Consider the following 22899-nt stretch of genomic DNA (forward strand, 5'->3'; position numbering starts at 1 on the left):
GAAGGTAGTCATAATTTTGAATCCTGTACTATATGGTTAGCAATATGTTGTTTTTTGTTACTAACTAAAAACCATAAGATTTTTAAAATTATTTGATTGGATATAAAGTTCATTTATATTAAGTCTGTTTAATGTTTATATACCCTAGGCCTAGATGATTGATTGATTAATTGATTAATTGGAGATTGGTGTCAATGCTATTACTGCTTACTTCCAACTGGAAATTATACTAATGTTAAAGAAATTTCGAAATGGCTGTACCTATTGTGATGGGACTACATTAGCAGATAGCTGATGTTGTAAGCAGTAATCAGTTCTATTTTATCTCTTTATTCCCACAGGCACAAGAACTATGCAGAGGCAAATCTGAAGGTATCACGAGAATATAATTAAAACAATATTCATTAGTCGTAATTAATTTACTTAAAACTATTGATACATTACAAGATAGTTCTTATTGTTTTTAAATTTCATTGATGTTTGTTTTTCAATGAATTATCTTTGTCGTTCACGAAAGAATCCTGATTTCATCATAAGATGTTAATGTTGGCCTACTGTGATCAGCGTTCTAATGTGTTTGGAACAATCTTCTGTGCAATAATTTTTCCATAACCACCACGGCCTCCGTCGTAATCTGAACGATATTCATCACGGACCTGCGTAAAGCATACAAAATATTTCAAATTGCTATAAACACCATATAATTAATGTTAAATTCTGAATATCAGGTTGTTATTGAATAAAACCACATAAATATAAAAGGCCTAAACCTCATTCCGACTTGTTAACTCAGGACTAAAAGTTAACGGACCTATACTATAGCTCTTCTCAATGTGTAAACTCATTTTTAATCGACTTCAAAAAAGAAGGAAGTTATCAATTCATCGGAATCTTTTTATTTTTATGTATGTTCACTCAAAAAAGCCTTATATGACTCAATTACGCCAGAACTGATTTGAAATTCTTTTTTTGTTTGGAAGGGTATGCTTTCCAGTTGGTCCAATAAAAATGAGGGGAAGTATTTCATTTGTTTGTAGGTAAACAGTACCTACACATTGAGTAGCGTTCCAGTATAGATGACATTTGGTACAGAGATACCCTGATTTTCTCACCAGGAACATGGTCTATATGTGTTAAGCTGTGGGCACAGATCAATATCAATCAATATCAATAGTTGGTGAAAAAACAATAAATATTGATTCTGACTTTGGACTCAACATGGGACAAATATCTTAGCATTTCATGGATTCACTGTGTGGGGATTGGTTGATCATATTATAACAATTAAACAATTAGCAGAAATAACCTCAGAGGAAGAGGCCAGTGTATAGGGTTAAGTAGTTTCTTAATGACAAGACTGACCAAAATGCTGATATCAAGCATGCTAGTTGCAGTCTTTTTTTTATTTTATTCTTTAAAAGTAAGCCCTTGACTACAATCTCACCTGCTGGTAAGTGATGATATAATTAAAGATGAAAGCGGGCTAACTTGTTAGGATGAGGATGAAAATCCACACCCCTTTTCAGTTTCTACACGACATCATACCAGAATGCTAAATCACTTGTTAGTACATCTTTGCCAGTAGGGTGTTAACTAGCCACGGCCGAAGACAGCCACAACAAAATTGTTTGTAAATTCATTTAAAGTACAGATGCTTGATATCTAATCTTTTTTAAGTCAATTTATTTCATTTCCTGAACACACAACTTGACATTATAGACAATATTTAGGTATAATTTTTTGGAAGTAATTTTTCATTGTTAAATAAGCGATCAAATAAAATAAGTCAATTTAAAGTGCTAGTACCCTATCTCTAGTATAAAATTTTGTTAATAAATGTCATATTGTACTGACCAAAAATTGTGTAGTACATACCTGTCCACCAGTTTTGCCTCTCCCATATTGTCTCCCTTCAATAAATCCTGCATCCCAATCACATCTAATAATCCTGTCATCTAATCTAGTACCATTTATATATCTGGAAAATTAAAAAATAAACATAATACTAAATATACTAATCAATTTATAACTTATAAATTTATATCTATACTTATTGGTATATTGGCTTATAGGTATATCTTTATGTTATTCAATAGATATATCCTTAGATACTTATGTTAGTTGTTTATTAGGATATGAATTCAAGACATGTATCTTAGCATTCCATGGTATTAACAGTGAGTGCCAAGTCCGTTTTGTGACCTAGAAGAACACCAAGCAGAGCCCAGTAGTTGTACCTTGTGACAAATATCTCTTTAAAGTGAAATGGACAATTTCAACCAAAGGTGGTGAAACAAGAAATACTGCTATATCTTTCATTGTATTAGGACAAAAGAGATGGAACTGGGACAAATCTGTTGTTATTGGACAACATTTTGTCTCTTTCTCTTCACTTGGGACGCATGCTAGGCCCTCAGGACTTGTGACCCAGCAGGTGTTGAGGTGTAGAAAAAAAATCCATAATGACTACTTTATTGTGCATCATACAAAATATATATAGATGTTCATTGTCTGAATGGTTCAGCTTGTCTGAGTAATATAGTAATCAAATCATAATTAATTTTAAAAACCATATAGATAAATTTAGCTTAACATAGTAAGAGTATTAACTTGTATAGATTGAAATTGGCATACCTCATACAGTTTTCAGCATCTGGTCTACAATAATATTCAACAAAACAGAAGCCACAAGGCGTCTTCTTATATTTATCTAGGCCCATTATCACTCGTCTAATATCTCCACAGCGCGAGAACAATTCATAAATCTGTTCTTCTGTTGTATAGAATGATAAATTTCCTATATATAGCGTAGATGAGCCTTTTAATAACTTTTCCTGTTCACTTCGGGAACCCTAAAAATACAACAATTTTTAGAAGTTTATTCAAAAATCTATGAACATTTCTTACATGGTTCATTTGTATTTGTTTAGCATAGATATTAAGTAAAAAAAGAAATACCTTAAAATGTTGATCTCGGTAGGAGCTTATTTCAATCGAAGAGTTCATAGAATCATAACTTCTCTTCATTTTGATTTAGGGAGTTTAATGCCTAATTTTATAAAATGAGGAGTAATAGGCTACCTTATAATTAAAATAAAAAGATTGAAAGCGTAAGTGGATAAAAATTAAAAAGAACGCTATTGCTTTGCTTGCAATCAAAATCAAACATGGCAATTTGGCATTTGGTTTGGCATGTCATCACCTATGTCAAGAAAATGACAATGACATTCGTTTGACAATTTACTCGGACGAGTATATTATTATTAGTATATTAATATAGTCAAACAAAAGTCTGTAATGGATGTATGTAACGTCCTAGCCACAGATAAATAGTCCTAGCTAATCATAGAGGAATTAGAAAATGGAGATGCATCGCAATCAAATTCACGAACAAAATTGTCTGTCGTTTTTTGAGGGGGGCGGGGTAAACTCGCACATCGAAAATATTTAACACCATTAAAAATATTCTATGTCCATACACTACACACAACTATAAATTTGTAAATAATACACGCGTAATATTTACACAGGCTGACAAACACATTGCTTAGACTATCCACAGATTAAATATATAGAATATTCGATTACTGATCGATGTTTGGCTGTTTCGTCAAAAGATTCGATTATTTTTAACCGACTTCAAAAAGGAGGAGGTTCTCAATTCGGTCGGTATTTTTTTTTTTTTTTTTTTATATATGTACACCGATTACTCAAAGACGCCTGGACCGATTTCAAAAATTCTTTTTTTGTTTGAAACGGTATAGTCCCCATTTGGTCCCATTGCCATCATGACAAGATCTGATGATGGAATCCTGGAGAAATTGAGGGGAACTTTCGAAAATTATATGGGTGTCTAGTGTGTTCGTAAACTTTTCCATTTAGTACTTTTAAGAAATAGAAAATTAAGAAGGTTTAAAATCGATCTGATTATGGAGTCATAAAACAGACGAGGGAACTCCTTGGCGATTTACAGCAGTTACCTTGTGTTTGGGTTTGATTAATTTGTATTAATGAGAACTTTCCACATAGATAGGTTGTGACTGTCATTTAGGGGTTTGGTGATGAAGACCAAGGACAATTAAGGGAACTCCTTAACAGTTTACAGTAACTACCTTGTGTTTGGCCTTGATTAATTCGTATTGCTGAGAACTTTCTACCTAGATGAGTTGTGTCTGTTATTATGGGTCTGATGATGAAGACCAAGGTCAATGAAGGGAACCCCTTGACGGTTTACGGTAGCTACCTTGTGCTTGGGCTTGATAATTTTTTGTATTGCTGAGAATTTTGTACCAAAATGGGTTGTGACTGTCATTAGAGGTCTGATGTATTCGTTTGAGATGAAATTTTACACTAAAAATTAAAAAATAATAAAAATTTTAATAAAAAAAATACAACCGACTTCAAAACCTAAAAACGTACCCACTAAACTAAAAAGCGAAAAATAACATCATAATATGTTCTACCTGCTGATCAGTATGAAGTCGGTGCTTAGCCGGTGTTGTCTTAATTTAAGCCATTTCTGACAGGACCACATGAAACAACACTGTCTGCAAAATCTAAATCTATAAGATATGCTCACATGGCTTGAATTAATACATCACCGGCTTAGCACCGCCTTCATACTGATCAGCAGGTAGAACATATTATGATGTTATTTTTCGCTTTTTAGTTTAGTGGGTACGTTTTTAGGTTTTGAAGTCGGTTGTATTTTTTTTATTATAAATTGTTTTTATTAAAAATTTGATAATATTAAGGTTTAAATACTTTCAAATGAAACGTTACTCTGTCTTTTACTAAACTACAAGTTTTTGGCCGTTTTTTATGCCATTTAACTACACAAACCGGCATTTTTAGGGAGCTCTTTACACGACGAAAACGATTACAACAATGAAACTTCGATTCTGTAGCAACAGTTTTTATAAACGCGTTAGATCATAATAGATTTTTGATCTTTGCCAGAGGGGTAACGGTTAGCGAGCCAAGTCCTGTTATTAATAGTCTAAGATTTACAAAGACTTTTGTACATAGGTGATTATGTATATGTTAGTCGCGGAAATAAATTAGTAGGTATTAGAGTTGGAAAAATGTTCCGAACTGTTGTTCAGGGTTCCCAACTTAGGGGTTTTCCCCCCAGATTTAGGGGGCAAATAAGTGAAATGGGATTTTTTTAGGGGTCTGAAATTTTTAGGGGTATTTTCAGGGATTTTTTGACTCTTTAATATTTTTAAATTGATGATAATTTTAATATTTCTTTCTTGGCCTAGCGTCTTATAACGACATATAATACGTTATTCTACAACCACTCTGAGGCAATTGGAGGCAATTTTCATCGAATAAAAAAATTGGTAAATTTGTTCATTGTCAACATGTATGATTTCAAAAAATCTGAATCTTCAGATAAAGACGTAGTATTTTGTATGTATTAAATATAGACTTTTGAAACATATGACAGCATATTATTTCTAAATTATTATGAATTTATATTTTTTATGGGGACAACTCAATAATTAAGGCGATTTTAGGGGTTTTTGACACCAACTTTAGGGATAAATATTTTGGAGAGTTGGTAACACTGCTGTTGTTAGAGGTAGAGGTGAGTCGTACTTGCTGAACCACGTACTGAGTATTAATATTATTTTTAGTTATTATTTCACGTACTCCTAAATACTCAGTGCCAAGCGATTTAACATTATAACCGACATTGTTTACATTAATTTCAGAAATTTTCAGCAGAAAAAGCTGAAACCGGTAAGTGGCTCAAGTATGCCTCTCTGACAGAGAGTTACATATTTGTACCTTTTGCCGTGGAGACCCTTGGGCCATGGAGTCGCAGTGCCAAAAAAATTTTCTGTACCATTTCACCGCGGCTTGTTGCCTCGACTGGTGACAGAAGGGCTGGCTCATTTTTTGCGCAAAGGATCAGCCTGGCTGTCCAGCGCGGAAATGCAGCCAGTATTCTTGCCACCATTCCACGTGGGCATGATTTGTATAGTTATTAGGATAAGGATAAGTTAGTTTAATTTCAACTAAGTTCTACACACACATTTGGGTGGCGGTATCATTAGATAAACATTTTTGTCTTTTTTTTTGTTTTCTCAATTGGTGTCTTCAACTAGTATATAAGTAAGTAAGGGTTTTATTAAGCCTCGATGAAAAAAAAATTAAAAAGAATAATCTCCTTAAAAAAATGCCGCTGACTTTAATTAAAAAATATATCGTACGCGGAAATAATGTCGCTGCTATGTCCAACGTTTTCGTAACGTTTTTATAGATATAATACGTGAACCTTGGGCTATGCTTAAATTCGACACGCAAACCTGTTAAAAACGGTGTACTCCAAGGGCCCATCCTAGGTCCTCTTTAGTTCATTATTTATAATTTTAAATTCTTTACAAGTTAGCCCTTGACTACAATCTCACCTGATGGTAAGTGATCATGCAGTCTAAGATGAAAGCGGGCTAACTTGTTAGGAGGAGGATGAAAATCTACACCCGCAACTTCGTTCGCGTAAAATCTGTGTTTTTTAATCCGTGGATTATTTCGGAAAAAAGTTACCTATGTTCATGCTTTGTAACTCAATACCAAATTTTATTCAAATCGGTTTAGTGGTTTAGCAGTAAAAAGGTAACAGACAGACAGACATACAGACTTACAGTCTTACTTTCGCATTTATATTATTAGTATAGTCTATAGATACACTTAGATTATTTAGTAACACTTCTCCTGTTGTTTTCGCCCGCGTCACCACATGGCTCCACAGAAGACCAGCGCTGGGCTAATGGATCCATCACTAGCGTAGCACAATATGCTGAGTAGCATAGACATCATCTTTAACTTTAATAACATCTTTTAATTATAATTTATTTTAAATATTTATTTTTTGTTGTCTTTTGTGTATGTGTGTGTGTGTGTGTGTTATAAATAAATATTCTTTCTTTCAAACTCTATAGGCTAGTCCTAGAGCCCAAGATGCTGAAGAGACGACCTCGCGCCGGAAAGCGCAGTGTTGGCCGATCTCCCAGTATGTGCTTACAGGGAGGTGGGTTGTTTGGAAGTTCTTTTCAAGGTCTAAGTTTAGCAGTAGACGTCCATGGTTGATAATGATGATCTTGATAATGATGATGATATGTAATAATAATTGATGGACATCTTGGACGGCGGACCTGCCGCAACCTTATTGATTTAACTTTCCGCTTCCGTGAATAATAATAAGGTATGAGTAGCACCTTAGATTCACAGAGATGCTTACTCATATTTTATTTATTTATACAGTTTTAGTGTAAACATATTGTGTGACCTCATGACATTACTAGATTACCTTGGCATTTAACTAAGTAGCTACTCCTATCGGATGCCAATTTAACTCACCTAAAGGTGCACGCACATAAGTATACCTATTATGTATCAGTATGATTGATTAATAAAGTCAATAATTCAATAATTTTGATAGTATTATTGACTAAGTACCTAGCCTTAGAGGATTATTATTTATTATATATAAACCGAGATATAAAATGCGCCACACAATTTACAAGTAGGAATAAACAAACTTCTCCGAAACGGCTTAACCGATTTTTATGATTTTTTTCGTGTGTATTCATTCGGTAGGTCTGAGAATAGGATGTGAACTATTTTAGCCAATTTTTAAATTACAATATTAGTATTTTTGTATAAAAATAGATATGTCAGAACAGCGTTTCCCGAGTTAGCTACTTTTTTATATAATATTCATTTGCGTAGATAGGCATATGTTTTATACTAATATATATTATATAGATAGTAAAAAATCTTTGACTCTAAACCAAAATGGGCATTACTTTTCGATACTTTTGAATGAGATTCGTAAAGAAAAAAATATACATTTTATTTATTGTGTTTATTAAAAAATAATAATATATCAATTATGTACAAAAGGCATTACTTACCATAAGTACATTTGTAATACAATAATGGAATTGAATTGATTTAGATAAATTTATTAATCAACATTAAATACTTCTTAAGCAATACTGCATTCTAATAGTCACTATATTTACATAAATTGAATTTAAATAATATTTTACAAGTATTAAAATATTACAGATTTATTTGCCTGCTACACAAATAAATGAAATCGATAGTTTCATTTGTTATTATTAAAATAAGACAAATTATAAGATAAACAAGGACAAGGTACAACTTTAGATGTTACCATTGTTTGTTCGTTATTGTTTTTATTTTAAATTATATATTAAGTTTATATTTGTTTACTTTTACCTAGGTATTGACTTCTTACAAAGGCAGGTAGGTTCTTATTCTAGAATAGCTTTGGTTCTTTCCTTTCAGGAAAATGAGTTAATAAGAAATACTTAGATATAAGAATAATAGATAGTACCTAAGAAAGGAAATAATTAAATTATTTTATAAGTAGTCATCCTCAACTACGAGTATCTAGGTACTATATACCACCACACAAGAAGCTCTATTTTCACATTACATTTAAAATGTAGGTAGATCGATTTTAAAATAAACTTAACAAGCTTCAGTTGACATCAAATAAATTGACAGGTGCGTTTAGTGACAGGTTTCTTTCGCAGCGCCGCTCGCACCGCCTCCTCGAACACCAGGTCCATGTTTTCCCGCTCTAAGGCGGAACATTCTACAAATTGAGCCGCCCTGAAAGCAAAAAGACATATATATAAAAATCAATGCCACTTTTTGGTGTAATTTTATAACTCAAAAACGGGCTCACCTATCCAAACCAAATGTTTAGACTTTGTTCGGACTATATTTAGTAGATGGTTTATGTGAAGTTTGCACAAAATCGGTTGAGCGGTTCTTCATTTATCGCATTTTTTGTAACAAATGAATTCAATCAATCATTTTATTAATTTTGCTGTAAAATTGAAACTTTTTTCAGAATTTTTCAAACCCCTAAACTCTAGGGGTAGGGTAGGGGTAGGAGTTGGGTAAGTAAAGTCAAAGCGAAGCTTGACGGTACCGCTAGTTTATTTATAAATGGTGAAAACTGAATTAACAGGACCAAGTCAATGCTGTGTACTTTGAAAACTATTTATTTCTCAGTAGGTATGGATGGGTGTATGCAACAGAGGGTAATTTCCCCTACTGGAGTTCGTCATGTCTACCTTAGGTACCTAATATGTAAATAAAAATCTACTAATCAACAATAATCCAAGACACGTTTATTAACAGTTGAAAATTATATAAACAGAAAGGGCAATTAGTTGATGCCTAATAATTAGTTGATCTACATGTTAATAGAATCAATTCAATTAACATGTAGATCAACTAGGGCACACTCCAGGGGGACCGCAGATTTTTAAAGTGGAAATGAGGGCCTTCTTATGTTTGAATCTAATTTCCTATGGGCCAAAATGATCCATACGCCAACGTACGTAGTACTACGCACAAGTCTATACATTATAATACAACTGTAACAGGTCAAACTATACATTGACATTATTTTGAAAATTGTTATTGGAGGGTATTATATAATCGATACTGAAGGTAATTTTGATATTTTGTCTGTCTGTCTGTCCGAGGTTTTCTTGGCCGGACATCACGATGAAACTACTGAATGAATTCAAATCAAACTTGGCACGGTTTAAGACCATAATGCGGAGGTTATAGAATTCTGCGACAATAAAACAATAAGGGGGTGAAATAGGGGTTGAAAGTTTGTATGGAAAGTCCTTAATTTTTAGAGTTACAACAGTTTCATAAATCACAAAAAAATACGAAATATAATGTGATACAAAAATTTTTAAAATTCAACCCCTTAAGTGGTTAAATAGGGCTTAAAAGTTTACATTGATTTCCACACGGACGAAGTCGCGGGCATCCGTTTAGTCATACATAAAGTCAAGACGCGTGAGGCGACTGCGGGTTGATGGGCAAGCGCGCGCGGGGTGATGCCCTACCGCCGCGCCATTACGTTTCCTTTGATAACTAAAATCTTGTATTGCGCTGCGCAACTTAGCGTACGATGTTCAAATACATTACAAAGTTTGCATGATATATATTATACGAGGTACCTATATGTGCAAAATAAATAAGACGAAACCAAAATGGCGGCCCAACGTTCAACAAAATGAATGAAAAAGAATCATAAAAACTTTGGTTAACTTGACTCTATCGTTTATTCATGATAACGCATTTCGGTCATCCAGGGGCTCCTCTCGTTGCGTGTGCATATCTCACAGTGGCGGTTATTATCGGCGCATGGATGATAGTGGCGGCGATAACGCAGCTGCCACAGCGGCGCGCGCGCGATACCACTCAACACTTTTTATAAACCGTTTTGTTTTTTCTTGTTCACAATAATTAATAATTTTGCAAAATAAAATAGGCACGAAAATTTATTTTTTTGTATTTATTCTATAATATATACCTACATAGCAGCGTTGTCAGATTTTTTTGTCAAGTCGGGATTTATGAACTTTTAGAGTGAAAAAAACGGGACTGAGCCTGTCCCACGCGAGACATTTAATTTCGATTCAAAAATCGGGACGACCCGCTAAAATTGGGACGTCTGGTAACGCTGCTACATAGGTATAAAAACCATATAAGCAAGCTACCAGCTTCGGTAACATGCGACCAACGAGATAATCTCGTGAAGAGAAATACACAAAATTCAAACAATGGCGACGCAACCGGACATACCACTATCTCTTATATTGCGTTAGTACGAAATTTTGTCTATATTTCTCTTCACTGGCCACATATTAGCACCACTGAGAGATTTATAAAATCCTATATGTATGTATTTCACTAGGTAGGCACTTCAGATAACCAGACTTCTTTTATATTTACCTTATTTTCTTTTTCAATGCTTTTCCTTCCTGTGTTGTAATTACAGCTTTCCCAGAAGCCCGCAAATCTGTTTTAGTTGCTGTAACAATATATGTTATATGTTATTTGTGAAAACTTTTAATTGCCTATATTTACTTTCTGTGTTGTCATGCCTGAATAGTAATTGCGGAATGTTGATATATTTTCTACTTATTTAATAAAAAAAAAGAATTATAATTATATTATAATAATAAATCACACCATCTAATTGTTTACCCATGGGCAAGGTCCTCAATAAGCTGGCGCTATTAGCCCTCTGAATGGCAAGGCTTATCCTTTGTGCCAAATAAGCGCCAGCTCTTGGGTCACCAGACACATAGATCTATTTGTCAGACATAGAATTGAAACATTTTTATATAGCTCGATAAAATAGACGTTAAGTCAACTTAGGGTAGAACAACCTAACCCTGCCCTAACAAGCAACGATAAAGTAAAATTAACACTTAATTAACAAGTTAACCAGTTTTATAAAAAGCAAACACTGAAACAGTGATGCCTGTGATCAATCCTAAACAAGTTCATCCTTATTAACGTAAACACTTTAGGACGATAGCCGCGAATTAGCGTAATGCCCATTTTATTACACTAGGAATTTCATAACTATCCAAGTGTAGGAGATATGCACGAGCAAAAACTGCCCACATAGTAGATAATAGCTTAGGTAGGTATTATTATCATCAGAATTAGGTATTAGCCCAGGATCCGTGGAGCATTTTTTTACTGTTGCATTAATAGTTATACAACTTAAAACCCACAATGTCCTACAAATTGTATGGTATACATTACGAGTATCTCGATCCGACACTCAGAAATTGTTATTGTCTAGTAACCCAGTTAGCTACCAGAGTCAAGAATTTTCGTAAATATACTTCGACGAACTTCATGACGTCTCGGAAGTTAGCTGCGAGTGTCGCCACGCGCATTAAACTACACTTGAAATCAAGACTTGTGAGACGTCTGCGAGTGGAAAAAGCGCGCGCGGGGTGATGGCGCGCCGCTTATTTCACCGCTGATTCCTAAAATTTTATGATGAGACGTCATAAAAATTTCCTAAAATAAAATACCTTTTTTTATCTATGGCATGTGCATAAAGCCATCATTAATATAGTAATTAATCTTCATAACAATAGTAACTTGATTCTAATCTATTAGGGCGAAAGTGCTATTAAGTTCCATTTCACTTGTGCACAGTGCACCTTTCCAGAACTATATTGAACAAAACGCATTCTACTTTAAGCAATGAAACACGTGCAACCCCCCTCCCCCCTTATAGTCATAATCTACTTATCCTTAACTCAACTTACCTACAAGTACAATCGGCACTGAAGAACTGAAGTGTTTTAATTCAGGATACCATTTGTGAATAACGTTTTCATAGGACGACCGGGTTCCCACTGAGTAACATACTAGGAAGCAGTGCGTCTGAAAGAACAATTGACACAAAATTATTTTCCTTTTATTCGGAAGGTTTGTTGTATTGATTTTCACTGATGAGTAAACTGGGACACATTAATTTGCGTAGACGTATATTAAAATTATAGTAAGCAAGCAAAAATTGTGAAAACCTTTGTCTATTTTTTGCTCAAACATCCATTTAAACTATGGGTAGGTACCGCCTTTCAGTACCTAATCAGCCTGGAGTGGGGATGTTGCTGGTTTTAGGTAGTAAGGTAGTAGGTAGGTACACCGCCAGTTTTCATTCATAATAGGCTTGTAACAATGAGGTTTAGGTTGGAGCGCGCTTGCCTAGAAAATGCCTATTCACTCTTGCCTTGAATGTGCAACCTTAAACTAATAATATTTTAAGTCATCCTATGAGTTATGACTACCAATTCGCATTAGAGGGACTCCTGTGGCCCTGCTGTAGCGGGCAGTTAAAATCGACTGAGAATGACCAGTTTTTACACTTACGGCGTTGTATGATAACGGCCTTAGCCTTTCGTAGTCTTCTTGTCCAGCGGTATCCCATAGTGCCATTTCTACTTCTTGTCCGTCCACAGTTATGTGCCCCATATAATTGTCGAATCTGAAAATAAGCATGTATTTTGATTTGAGTCACTTACTTATAATAAAATACTATTATTTTATTAGGGAGGGGAACCTGTTGTACCTTGACCCCCGTTGTACCTAGAGCCACTTAATTTTTTTTTATTTTCGCACTTTTTTTTCGTCTCCTTGTCTTTAGCATAGTGCACTTTGACAAGACTGATAAACATGAAGTTAGTTGCAGGCGGCCATTGCATCGAGTTTGCATGGGAGATCAGTTTAACGTTTTCATCGCAAAAAAGTAAGTTATTTAATATTTTTCATTTCTTTTATTACTTCTGTTATTTACTATATATTTTTTTAAACCCATTTGATTCGAACAAGTACTTTAGCCAAGTTTAGAATGTAGTATGCTTAATTGAGTTAATCATAACCTCCATACTTACATGTGCGAATAAACATAAAAGGGTAGGGGTGTTGTACCTTGACCATACTAAAGCAGTTGTACCTTGGTCATATGGTCAAGGTACATACATTCGAATGTGATCTTTTTAATTTTGTTTATGATGAATGCTCATATTTATTATTTTGTTGTTTTTTATACAGGTATAATGCCTCGTAGCAAAAACAACATAAAGGGAATATATTATTAGTCATTACAAAGAGAATAAAGACTTGTTGCTAATGTGATTAAAATGTTTAAGTTACGTGTTACGAAAAATACTGAGTTTATTGATATATATTTATATATTAATTGATATGTTATAGACATTAAATAAGCTTATACAGATATTTAGAGACCTTTAAATAATAAAAATGTGCTATTTGTCGAGAAATATGGATTTTATTTGACGAGTTTTAACTATGACCAAGGTACAACATAGGCGGTCCAAGGTACATCACCACTGTTGTACCTTGGTCCACATTCCAAACTTTTTTTAGTTTAAGTAAAACCTGTAAAAATGATGATCTATGCTTTTGTATAATTTATATTATGTACCACATTAGTTTGTCTAACAGCTGAAATTTGTTTCATCGCAATAGCTATAACCAATTTTTTTTTAAAAATCGTTAACTGAAAAGTGACCAAGGTACAACAGTCTCCTTTACATTATAATTGAAACACTCATCGAAAACCGAGCAAGCGAAGAATTCTAAAATATATTATTAAAAAAAACATCAACATCATGTCATCGTCATGGTCATCGCCATCATCAACGTCATCATCATCATCATCATCATCATCATATCAGCCGATGGACGTCCACTGCCTTTTGTAGGGACTTCTAAACATCACGATTCTGAGCCGCCTGTATCCCTGCGACTCACTTGATGTCGTCAGTCCAACTGGTGGGGGGTAGACCAACACTGCATTTTCTAGTGCGGGGTCGCCATTCCAGCACCTCGGGTTCCCAACGTCCATTGGCTTTTCAGATAATGTGTCCAGCCTCGTTGAGCTTTGTCGGTGACTTTGGTTCTTCAACGGATCTACTCATTTCTGATTCGACCACACAGATACTCCGAGCATAGCTCGTCCCATCGCCCGCTGTATGACTCTGAGCCTTCGTATGTGGCGCATAGCGACCAAGTCTCTCAACAATAATCTCTGCCGCAGATTCTTAACACTTGCCGTGCGAAAAATGTAAAACTATGCGCCAAACTTCGAGTCCGCTCTGGCATTGCAATACGCCAAACTGTGCAGCTAGTAATTAGCCGCCGGGTTTACTGGCCATACGCCTAATGTTCAGAATGGACTCGATGTTTGGCACGGCCTATCCAATAGCCGCCGTCATCTACTTACGTATCATTTGTCTGTACTCTATAGGTGTTAAAACCATATTATCTCTACCGCACATGATCACTCCGTGGATGAGTTATCTTTTTACATTTACATATTTTTATAAATGCGATTGCTTTTTTGTTCCGTTTTCACTACTAAACCACTAAACCGATTTTAAAAATTCTTTTACAAATGGAAAGCTCCATTTTAGGACAATATTATCTAAGGGATATATTTTATTCCAGTACTAGCGGACGCCCGCGACTTCGTCCGCCCTTAGACCTCTTTAATACAACCCTTACAGTAGTATCGCTGTAAAAATGGAGTAACTTCTCCCGTTTTCCTAACATTTCCCTTTACTGCTCTGCTCCTATTGATCGTAGCGTGATGAAAAGTATACTATAACCTGCCAAGTGTATGAAGAATAATTGTACCAAGTTTCGTTAAAATCTGTCGAGTAGTTTTTGTTTCTATAACGAACATACAGACAGACAGACAAAAATTTTATTGATTGCGTTTTTGGCATCAGTATCGATCACTAATCATTCCTGATAGTTATTTTGGAATTATATTTCATGTACAGAATTGACCTCTCTACAGATTTATTTATAACTATAGAAATATTGGGAACTTCGCGAGTGACTAACTTCCGCTAGTAGGTATTTTTAATTTGTTTGAAAAATCATTTTTTTCACTTCACTTTACTCGGGTAGACATTCATAACCATATATTCATATGTTAATTTATTTGAATTTGGGTTTATTCAAGATTTGTTAACTTTGGTTTTCCACAAATCTCGTGAGAACCACGAATTTTCTTTATTATATTTATATCATAGTCTCTTTTATTGAGAAATAATACAATAAGGAACTTAAGCTAACTTATCCTAATAACTATACAAATCATGCCCACGTGGAATGGTGGCAAGAATACTGGTTGCATTTCCGCGCCGGACAGCCAGGCTGATCCTTTGCGCAAAAAATATCTCTAATATAGTTTTCCTGTATCTTCTAGGGAAAGTCCCATCAAAATCGGTTCAGCCGTTCCAAAGATTACCCCGGCCCGTAACAAATAAAAAAGACGTGTCGAATTTAGAACCTCCTTCTTCTTTAAAGTCGATTAATAATTGTAATACCTACGATAAGTAACTTTGACACCTATTTTATGTATCTAAGATAAGTAAGTAGAGTAGTTGCGGTTGAGTTTTTTGACATGCTCATTTGATACAAGAAACATGCATCATTTATTGCATACTATACCTAGTAGGTACAAGTCCTATTATAGGTATTATGATACCCTTATCAGCGTTGTAGGAGCGGTAGGGGAAGGTGAGGTAATACGATCCCTGGAGGTCAAATGATCCCCCTCCGTAAATCAAAGATAACTAGTGCCATCTATCTAAATGAGCATGAAACATGTTTCCCGAGCCTCTGCCTGTTGCCTCCCCAAGTGTCATGGCGGTGCAAGCGCTTGGCGTGATTTTATCAAAAAATAATTAAAAAGTGTGGCTCTGATCTAAGGTAAGCCTGTTTTTGGACTTTCATTACTTTTTACATGTTCGTATTTATTGAAATGTTGTTTTATTTACGGGTATTAATAGCAGTTAGCTAATATTTAAGATATTTGATGGCCGTACGCGGCAATTGAAGGTTAATGTTTTGATCGATATTTTGGAATTCAATGTTTGGGGCGAAATGATCCCTTTCTGCGTGTTTAAAATGATCCCTGGAATCATTTTACCCCATTAGTATTTTTTGTTTTTACAGATCATGCCGAGAATTTATTTCCGCAAAACTAATCGCCAAAATTGGCCTGAGAACAAATGCAAAAGGCCTTAGATGCCGTCAGAGATGGTATGCCTTACAAAACCGCAAGTAGAGAGTTTAAGGTCCCTGTGATGGCATTAAAAAGAAGAGCCAAAGGAAAAAATAAAATAGCTGTAGGCTCCGTTAAAAAGTTAGGTGGCAAAAAGACAGTGTTTAACCTAGAATAAGAACAGGAACTTGTTGATTACATTAAAGACATGGAATCTAGAATGTACGGACTGACCACACAGGATGTTTTAACATCAGCTTTCCAACTGGCAGAGAGAAATAATTTACCAAAACATAATCCATTCATCCATTTTCTGAAGCAAAAGGAAAAGCTGGACTAGAATTGCTTCGTGGATTTAGACGTAGGCATCCAGACATTACGATGCGTGCCCCAGAATCAACGTCTTCTGCTCGAGCGCGAGCTTTTAATAAGTAAAGTAGAGTAGTAGATAATTACAAAAAAAAGATCTCTAATGAAACTAGAAGACTGCAAAAGTTTTGTGTAATTTGCTTACATACTAAAATTGTTATGCACAATACATAATTATAACTAAATTAAACAGCTGTTTTATTTCGTTGATATTTATCAACTTGAGGTATAAAATGATCCCTGGGATTATTTTACCCCTACCCCAGGGATCATTTTATACATAGGTGTGTATAAAATGATCCTTTACTCAACTTTTGCAAGAAACTCTAATACAAAAAAATACTAATTAAATAATAAAAAATAAGTAAGCAGTTAAAAAGTAAAGTAAATTCACTACCTTCAACAATAGAAATCTTGCGATTTTGCCTTACACTTTAGCCACAGTTGAGTTTTTCCCTTAAGGGGATCATTATACCTCACCTTCCCCTATTTTCTCGTTATTTCGCTTTGCGACATCGGACGACCTTGTGCTACAGTTACAATACGAACAGATACGGATCGGCAACGGTCATTGACTACAAAAATACATAGGACCTCGGAATGTGTTACAGAGATGGTTCGTAAGGAAGTTGTATAGCGTCACAGCGTGCAACCAGTTTCTTAAAGTGGAAACGACAGACAGACAATACAACAATGCCGATTGATACATGCTTATTTGACTTTATAAATAGTGCAATCGCTTCGCACCAATGTATCACCCGTTACCAATAATATCTCCTAAGTACTCGTAATTGCTCAGTAAACACATTTGCTACCGGATATAATCACTCGAATAAAAGACGAGTGTAATCTTCTATGTGCTCGTAATCTATTAATTGGTTTGGTTGTCAACGCTAAACTACCTTTAACTTATTGAGATACTAGCGGACCCGGTCAAGCTTCGCTTTGACTAATGTGCGCCTCTTCCCTACCCCTACCCTTACCCTAACCTACCCTACCCTAATTTTATTAAATTAGAAAATATAAATTTAGGCGTTTTTATTGTGTGTAATATGTTAATTCAGGGGTAGTTTATTGGTTGTTATCCGCTCCACTACTAAATATGTTAAGTACCAGGTACCTAACAGTAGGTAGGTAGGTATAGCTGTTTATATTACATACACAAAATTTAAGCAAAAGTAAGTTAAAAAAAGTATTTCCATAATTTTGTTCCGTAAGTCTATTCTGATCTTATCGCTATATTAGATTCGAAGATTGCGGATCATGTATGAGTAAGGTAGAGTTCTTACAATAATTACTCATCTTCATTCAGTAGACTTAATTTAGGTAGCATCTATGGATTTATAAACAGATAAACCCACAAAGTAGGTACTAGTTATTTTAAGATTTTAAGTAAGTATGTGATGTTTGAATCTCTACTACTTAACTACATTATTATGTAAGTACATAGTAGTTTGTGAGCTTGTACTGGGTAAGAGGAGTTTGAGAATTCTTCTTACCAATAGAAAGCCACGTTATTTGTGTGTGTCATGGCATATATCTTAACCCCATATTCACATGAGAACGGGAACTGTGCGGGAGAAATCGCGAGGAGTCTGTCACTTATCTACTATAATATAGATGTACCTAAGGCACTTCGTTATCAACCCATGTTCGGCTCACTGCTGAGCTCGAGTGTCCTCTCAGAATGAGAGAGGTTAGGCCAATAGTCCACCACGCTGGCCCAATGCGGATTGGCAGACTTCACACACACAGAGAATTAAGAAAATTCTCTGGTATGCAGGTTTCCTCACAATGTTTTCCTTCACCGTTTGAGACATGTGATAGCTATTTAATTTCTTAAAAATGAACGCAACTGAAAAGTTAGAGGTGCGTGCCCCGGACCGGATTCGAACACACACCCTCCGGATTCTGAGGTAAAGGTCAAGGCCACTGGGCTATCACGTATCCGGCTCGAAGGACCTAGGTACATAGTTCAAAAATTAAGATGTCAGATAGGTAAGTAGGCCCTAGATACCTACTAATTTCAATTCCACTACTTGTGACTTATATTAAGATTATTCTGGAATTTCATACTAAATATAGGTAATAGCTAACTATATTTATGAAGGAAAATTAGCAGCACAAATAGGTAACTACACCTTTAGCAGCTGTCCACATACTACGTGTTTGGTGTTTACCACAATGCCACTGAGTCACGTAAAATGATAACATTTCAGCGGATTCACTAAAGGAAAACGTAACAAAATTCAATACAATATTCTATTCAAAGCAAGTAAAGTTTTATACGTTTCTATTCTAGTTCTATTTAGTAACCCGTATTTGTCCGTTCGTTTGAAAGTCAGCAATGCACCGATAAACAGCGTTGCCTATCTACTTTAAGATAACGATATTACCGCATCAACCTGCTAATTTTGACGTGCACGTCAAGAACTAGTACATTAGCCAACCCAATGACCTACCTATTACAGCAAACTACTATAGATAGGTTTATATAATAAACTAGAAAAGATACTCACACTGTCGGCACATATTCCTTGGGAAATTCATTTCGAGTGTACACGTAGAGAAGGCAGGTTTTCCCCACCATACCGTCGCCAACTACTGTTATTTTCAGTCTCGGCGCTGTCCCCATGGTGCATACCACGGCATCCAACAAATACAAACAGTCACACACAAATCACAACTCACAGTTGGAACAATAACTTCTATTGTTTTATCACTCGTTTTAACTACAGCACCGTAGCATATCGAATTTTAGCGATGACTTGATCATCGGTAAGACAATTCAGTCCTTGACGAGTCTTATCAATCAATGATGTAATGATCTTATCACAAGTCGTAGAAATGTACGATAACGCGGCAATTTAAATTAAAACAAGCGCGCGCGCTCTATGCTAGTCAAAAGCGAAATGACCACAAAATGACAAAACATTAAAATGCGCATGATTCAACTGTGCGGTTTGTCACGACGAATCAGCCTACTGCGCTCGGCGCGTGTCCGCGGAAGGCGCAGCTCCTAGCGAATATAAATTCTAATTAATTCTATCAACGTACTCTGTCCAAACTGTGCTAACAAACGTACGTCACACTATTGGGCTACCTACTGAACAAAAAATATTAGTATATATTATACTAATGCTCTATCCTCATTTATGATATCTTAATGATTATGACTATTATCTAATTATTATTATATTATTAGATTTAATGCTTTTATTTTTCAATATAAAATATTTAGTAGCTAATAAGATTTTAAATTATGTTTAGTGTAGGCTTTATTTATATATATAATACATACATTTTTATCTATTTTTTTATCCAATAAATAAAACTTGCCAGTTTAGATTTTATAATAATTTAACTTAAAACTAAGATTTTATTAAACAATTTGAGGTTTTAGGAAGTTACTTAATCACTTTAATGTAGGTAAATAAAATAATAATTAGGAAACTTTTTATTTATTATCAAAAATATTCCAACAATTTGTTCATAATACTAATATGAGATCAGTCAGTAACAGCTCTTGCAATTGCAAGAACAAAAGTACAAAAATAGGTTAATGTAATGGTAACAAAAATGAATGACTTAAGTATACAACAATTAGAAACATTAGTTGCCTTAGTTGTGCTTAACTAATTTGTTAATTACAATATCATAACTTAATATGAGTTATAACAATCATGGATTCCAATAATTATTTTTTCAGTTTAACATTACTAATGCCTTCAAGAATAATCTCTTCCTTGAGTGTTAAAACTTCTCTAATAAGTTCCTGGTTATTAGCTTGCAACTGAGCTATTAGAGCCTTATGTTTTCTCTCACGTTCCTTCAGTTGCATCATAGTCGAGTCACAAACATCTGCACATGGTGTGTAACTATCTAATTAACAAAAGAATAAAATATAGTTTTTATTATGTAGGTGTTTTAATTATACAGGTCATTGAGCATTTATGACCCGCTATGAAGGGAAGAAGGGGGGAATGGACTGTCCATTAATGAATTGTGGTTTATATTGGAGATTTATGGTTACCATTTCATGAAATATTTTTCTTCTAATTCAAATGTAGGGGGAATAATAGTTATATAGTATAACATAACACATAATTTTTTGATTTTCAATCATTACTCTTTATTGAGATATGTTCTCTGAAGCTCGTAAGGTGCAATTTATATTGAAGTAAAGACCTTAGAGGCCTCTCTTTCACACAATAAGTCCATGTGAATCCATTAAGAAAATAATATACTAGGTAGGAACCTATTTTTAGGTTTGAACAGGGATTATTTTTTATGCCTTTAGGGTTTGCTCTTAACTACAATTATTGTACCTGATGGTAAGCAATATTTAAGTTTGAGCATGCTTACCTAGAAGATGATTATTCAATTTTCTTTGTGTAAGGTGGGAGTAGGGTAGGGTAGGGGTAGGGAATGAGTTACATAGACCGTTGACCGGGTCCTCTAGTATTTAAAAAAAATAAAGCTATCTGTTTTTATATTAGTGTAATTTTTCAGAACAGATGTTAATATGATTGATTGGATGGAAAAAGGGAAGCAGGGGCAAAGGGTGCAAGATTATTAGACATACAGATCTATAGGAATGCAGACTAAATGAGACTGGCACTACTGTATTATTATTTATTACACAAAATATCCTACATGTTGTTTAAAGTATTAAAAATTAACTGCTTCAATGTTGGCTCAAAAATAAATATTTATAAAATTTGCTTACCAGATTTGCTTATTATTCTATCCATCAACTTGTCATTTTGAAGCTGAAGTCTTGTTATTTTATTCTGCAGTATTTTGTCATTGGTTTCTTTCTGTTTTGTGAGTTGGCTCAACTTTGCTCTAGTATCAAGCAATTTATGATACACTTCATTTGATTGATCAGACATTCTTTGAGCTGAGGCAACACATGCTTTAGATTCATTCTTTTCTAAATTTAACTTTTCTTTAAATCTCATAACTGTGCTCTGAAAAGTTATATAGAATGTGTTGAAAATTCATTTTAGAATTATTAATGTGACTTATATATAAAAATATATATAGATACATACTGTTAACTGCTTATTATTGTGTTCAAGTATGTGGTTCTGTTCAATCAAACCATCAGCTTTTTCTGTAGTATTCTTATGGTGTTGCAACAGTGTCCACACTGAATTTATGAGTTTTACCAAGGCTTCTGGGCACAATGTATCATTCTCCACATCAGTGTGCGGGTTAAAGAGGTAATCTATGTTAAACAGGCCTAGTTCCTGAAAAAGATTTATTCAACTATTACACCTACATTTATAAGTGGACTGTGACTGTCTAAATTAATTAAGTTTATTTGAAAATACCTCATGAAGTCCGATTAAACATTCTTTGAAGTTTTTCAGTGTACACGGTTCGTAAGCCGTAGCCTTTTTATATCTATAATTCAGTAGAAGTTCTTTTACTTCATCATCTAAACTTTCAAAAGCTGTAGAAGCCATAGTATTAACTTATTTGCGTACTAAAAATTCAACTATACTGCAACCACAGTACCAACGTCTATTTACTGAAGTATTTTTAACAAATTAACAAAAGAAATCAACGAATCGAAACGAAAGTGAGAGAATATAAATTAATAAAACTTTTAAACTTTTAACGTGTTTCAGTCTTCAGAAGTTTTTATCTTTTGTCCACAACCACAGATTCATCCGACTGATCCACAGATCACTATCAAGTATGACAAACTACTATGAATAGCTTTCACAGATTATTAGATACATTGCTTTTGTGTCTTTGTCACAGTTTTTTTCGTTTTGACATCAAAAGCAAAACAGAGAGTAATCCACAGTTTATTATTATTTGCCACCTCAGACCAATTATAGGACCTGTATCGCACTCATAGTCACGAACAAAATAGTCTGTAATTTTCTGAGGAAAACGAGCTTAGATTTGGTATATATCCCGTTTTTTACACCATTCAATTACACAGAAAGGTATTTTTACGGAGCTCTTTAACCGACGAACACGGATTACGACTATTTAACATCGATACTATAGAGACGGTTTTTATAATCGCATTAGATCGTTGATCATATACTTTGACAGAAAAGTAATGTCAAGCGAGC

General features: G+C 34.5%; 3 protein-coding genes across 3 annotated transcripts; all 3 read right to left on the bottom strand.

Moving 5' to 3' along the window:
- Positions 1-404: 404 nt before the first annotated feature.
- Positions 405-3175, bottom strand: LOC112051435 (nuclear cap-binding protein subunit 2). Its single transcript, XM_024090070.2, has 4 exons — positions 2959-3175; positions 2635-2852; positions 1876-1978; positions 405-656 (listed from the first exon to the last, which is right to left on the bottom strand). Exons 1-4 carry the CDS (start codon positions 3025-3027, stop codon positions 561-563), a joined length of 486 nt encoding a protein of 161 aa, XP_023945838.1. The 5' UTR covers positions 3028-3175; the 3' UTR covers positions 405-560.
- Positions 3176-7867: 4692 nt separating this feature from the next.
- Positions 7868-19814, bottom strand: LOC112051436 (ras-like GTP-binding protein RhoL). The gene is made up of 5 exons (XM_024090071.2): positions 19321-19814; positions 12763-12877; positions 12156-12273; positions 10813-10891; positions 7868-8655 (listed from the first exon to the last, which is right to left on the bottom strand). Exons 1-5 carry the CDS (start codon positions 19434-19436, stop codon positions 8532-8534), a joined length of 552 nt encoding a protein of 183 aa, XP_023945839.1. The 5' UTR covers positions 19437-19814; the 3' UTR covers positions 7868-8531.
- Positions 19815-20246: 432 nt separating this feature from the next.
- Positions 20247-22434, bottom strand: LOC112051426 (uncharacterized). The gene is made up of 4 exons (XM_024090057.2): positions 22141-22434; positions 21859-22056; positions 21531-21774; positions 20247-20683 (listed from the first exon to the last, which is right to left on the bottom strand). Exons 1-4 carry the CDS (start codon positions 22273-22275, stop codon positions 20499-20501), a joined length of 762 nt encoding a protein of 253 aa, XP_023945825.2. The 5' UTR covers positions 22276-22434; the 3' UTR covers positions 20247-20498.
- Between the last annotated feature and the right edge of the window lie 465 nt (positions 22435-22899).

The sequence above is a fragment of the Bicyclus anynana genome, chromosome 4 (assembly GCF_947172395.1).
Source record: "Bicyclus anynana chromosome 4, ilBicAnyn1.1, whole genome shotgun sequence".
NCBI classification, from domain to species: domain Eukaryota; kingdom Metazoa; phylum Arthropoda; class Insecta; order Lepidoptera; family Nymphalidae; genus Bicyclus; species Bicyclus anynana.

Coding starts and splice junctions, on each gene's coding strand:
- LOC112051435 (XM_024090070.2), bottom strand. CDS start 3,027: ATGAAGAGAAGTTATGATTCTATGAACTCTTCGATTGAAATAAGCTCC. Junction 2,853..2,958: donor ACCGAGATCAACATTTTAAG/GTATTTCTTTTT, acceptor TTGTATTTTTAG/GGTTCCCGAAGTGAACAGGA. Junction 657..1,875: donor GAGGCAAAACTGGTGGACAG/GTATGTACTACA, acceptor TGCTTTACGCAG/GTCCGTGATGAATATCGTTC.
- LOC112051426 (XM_024090057.2), bottom strand. CDS start 22,275: ATGGCTTCTACAGCTTTTGAAAGTTTAGATGATGAAGTAAAAGAACTT. Junction 22,057..22,140: donor GTTTAATCGGACTTCATGAG/GTATTTTCAAAT, acceptor AATCTTTTTCAG/GAACTAGGCCTGTTTAACAT. Junction 21,775..21,858: donor ACAATAATAAGCAGTTAACA/GTATGTATCTAT, acceptor ATAACTTTTCAG/AGCACAGTTATGAGATTTAA.
- LOC112051436 (XM_024090071.2), bottom strand. CDS start 19,436: ATGGGGACAGCGCCGAGACTGAAAATAACAGTAGTTGGCGACGGTATG. Junction 12,878..19,320: donor AAGGAATATGTGCCGACAGT/GTGAGTATCTTT, acceptor GCTTATTTTCAG/ATTCGACAATTATATGGGGC. Junction 10,892..12,155: donor AGTGCCGATTGTACTTGTAG/GTAAGTTGAGTT, acceptor ATATTGTTACAG/CAACTAAAACAGATTTGCGG.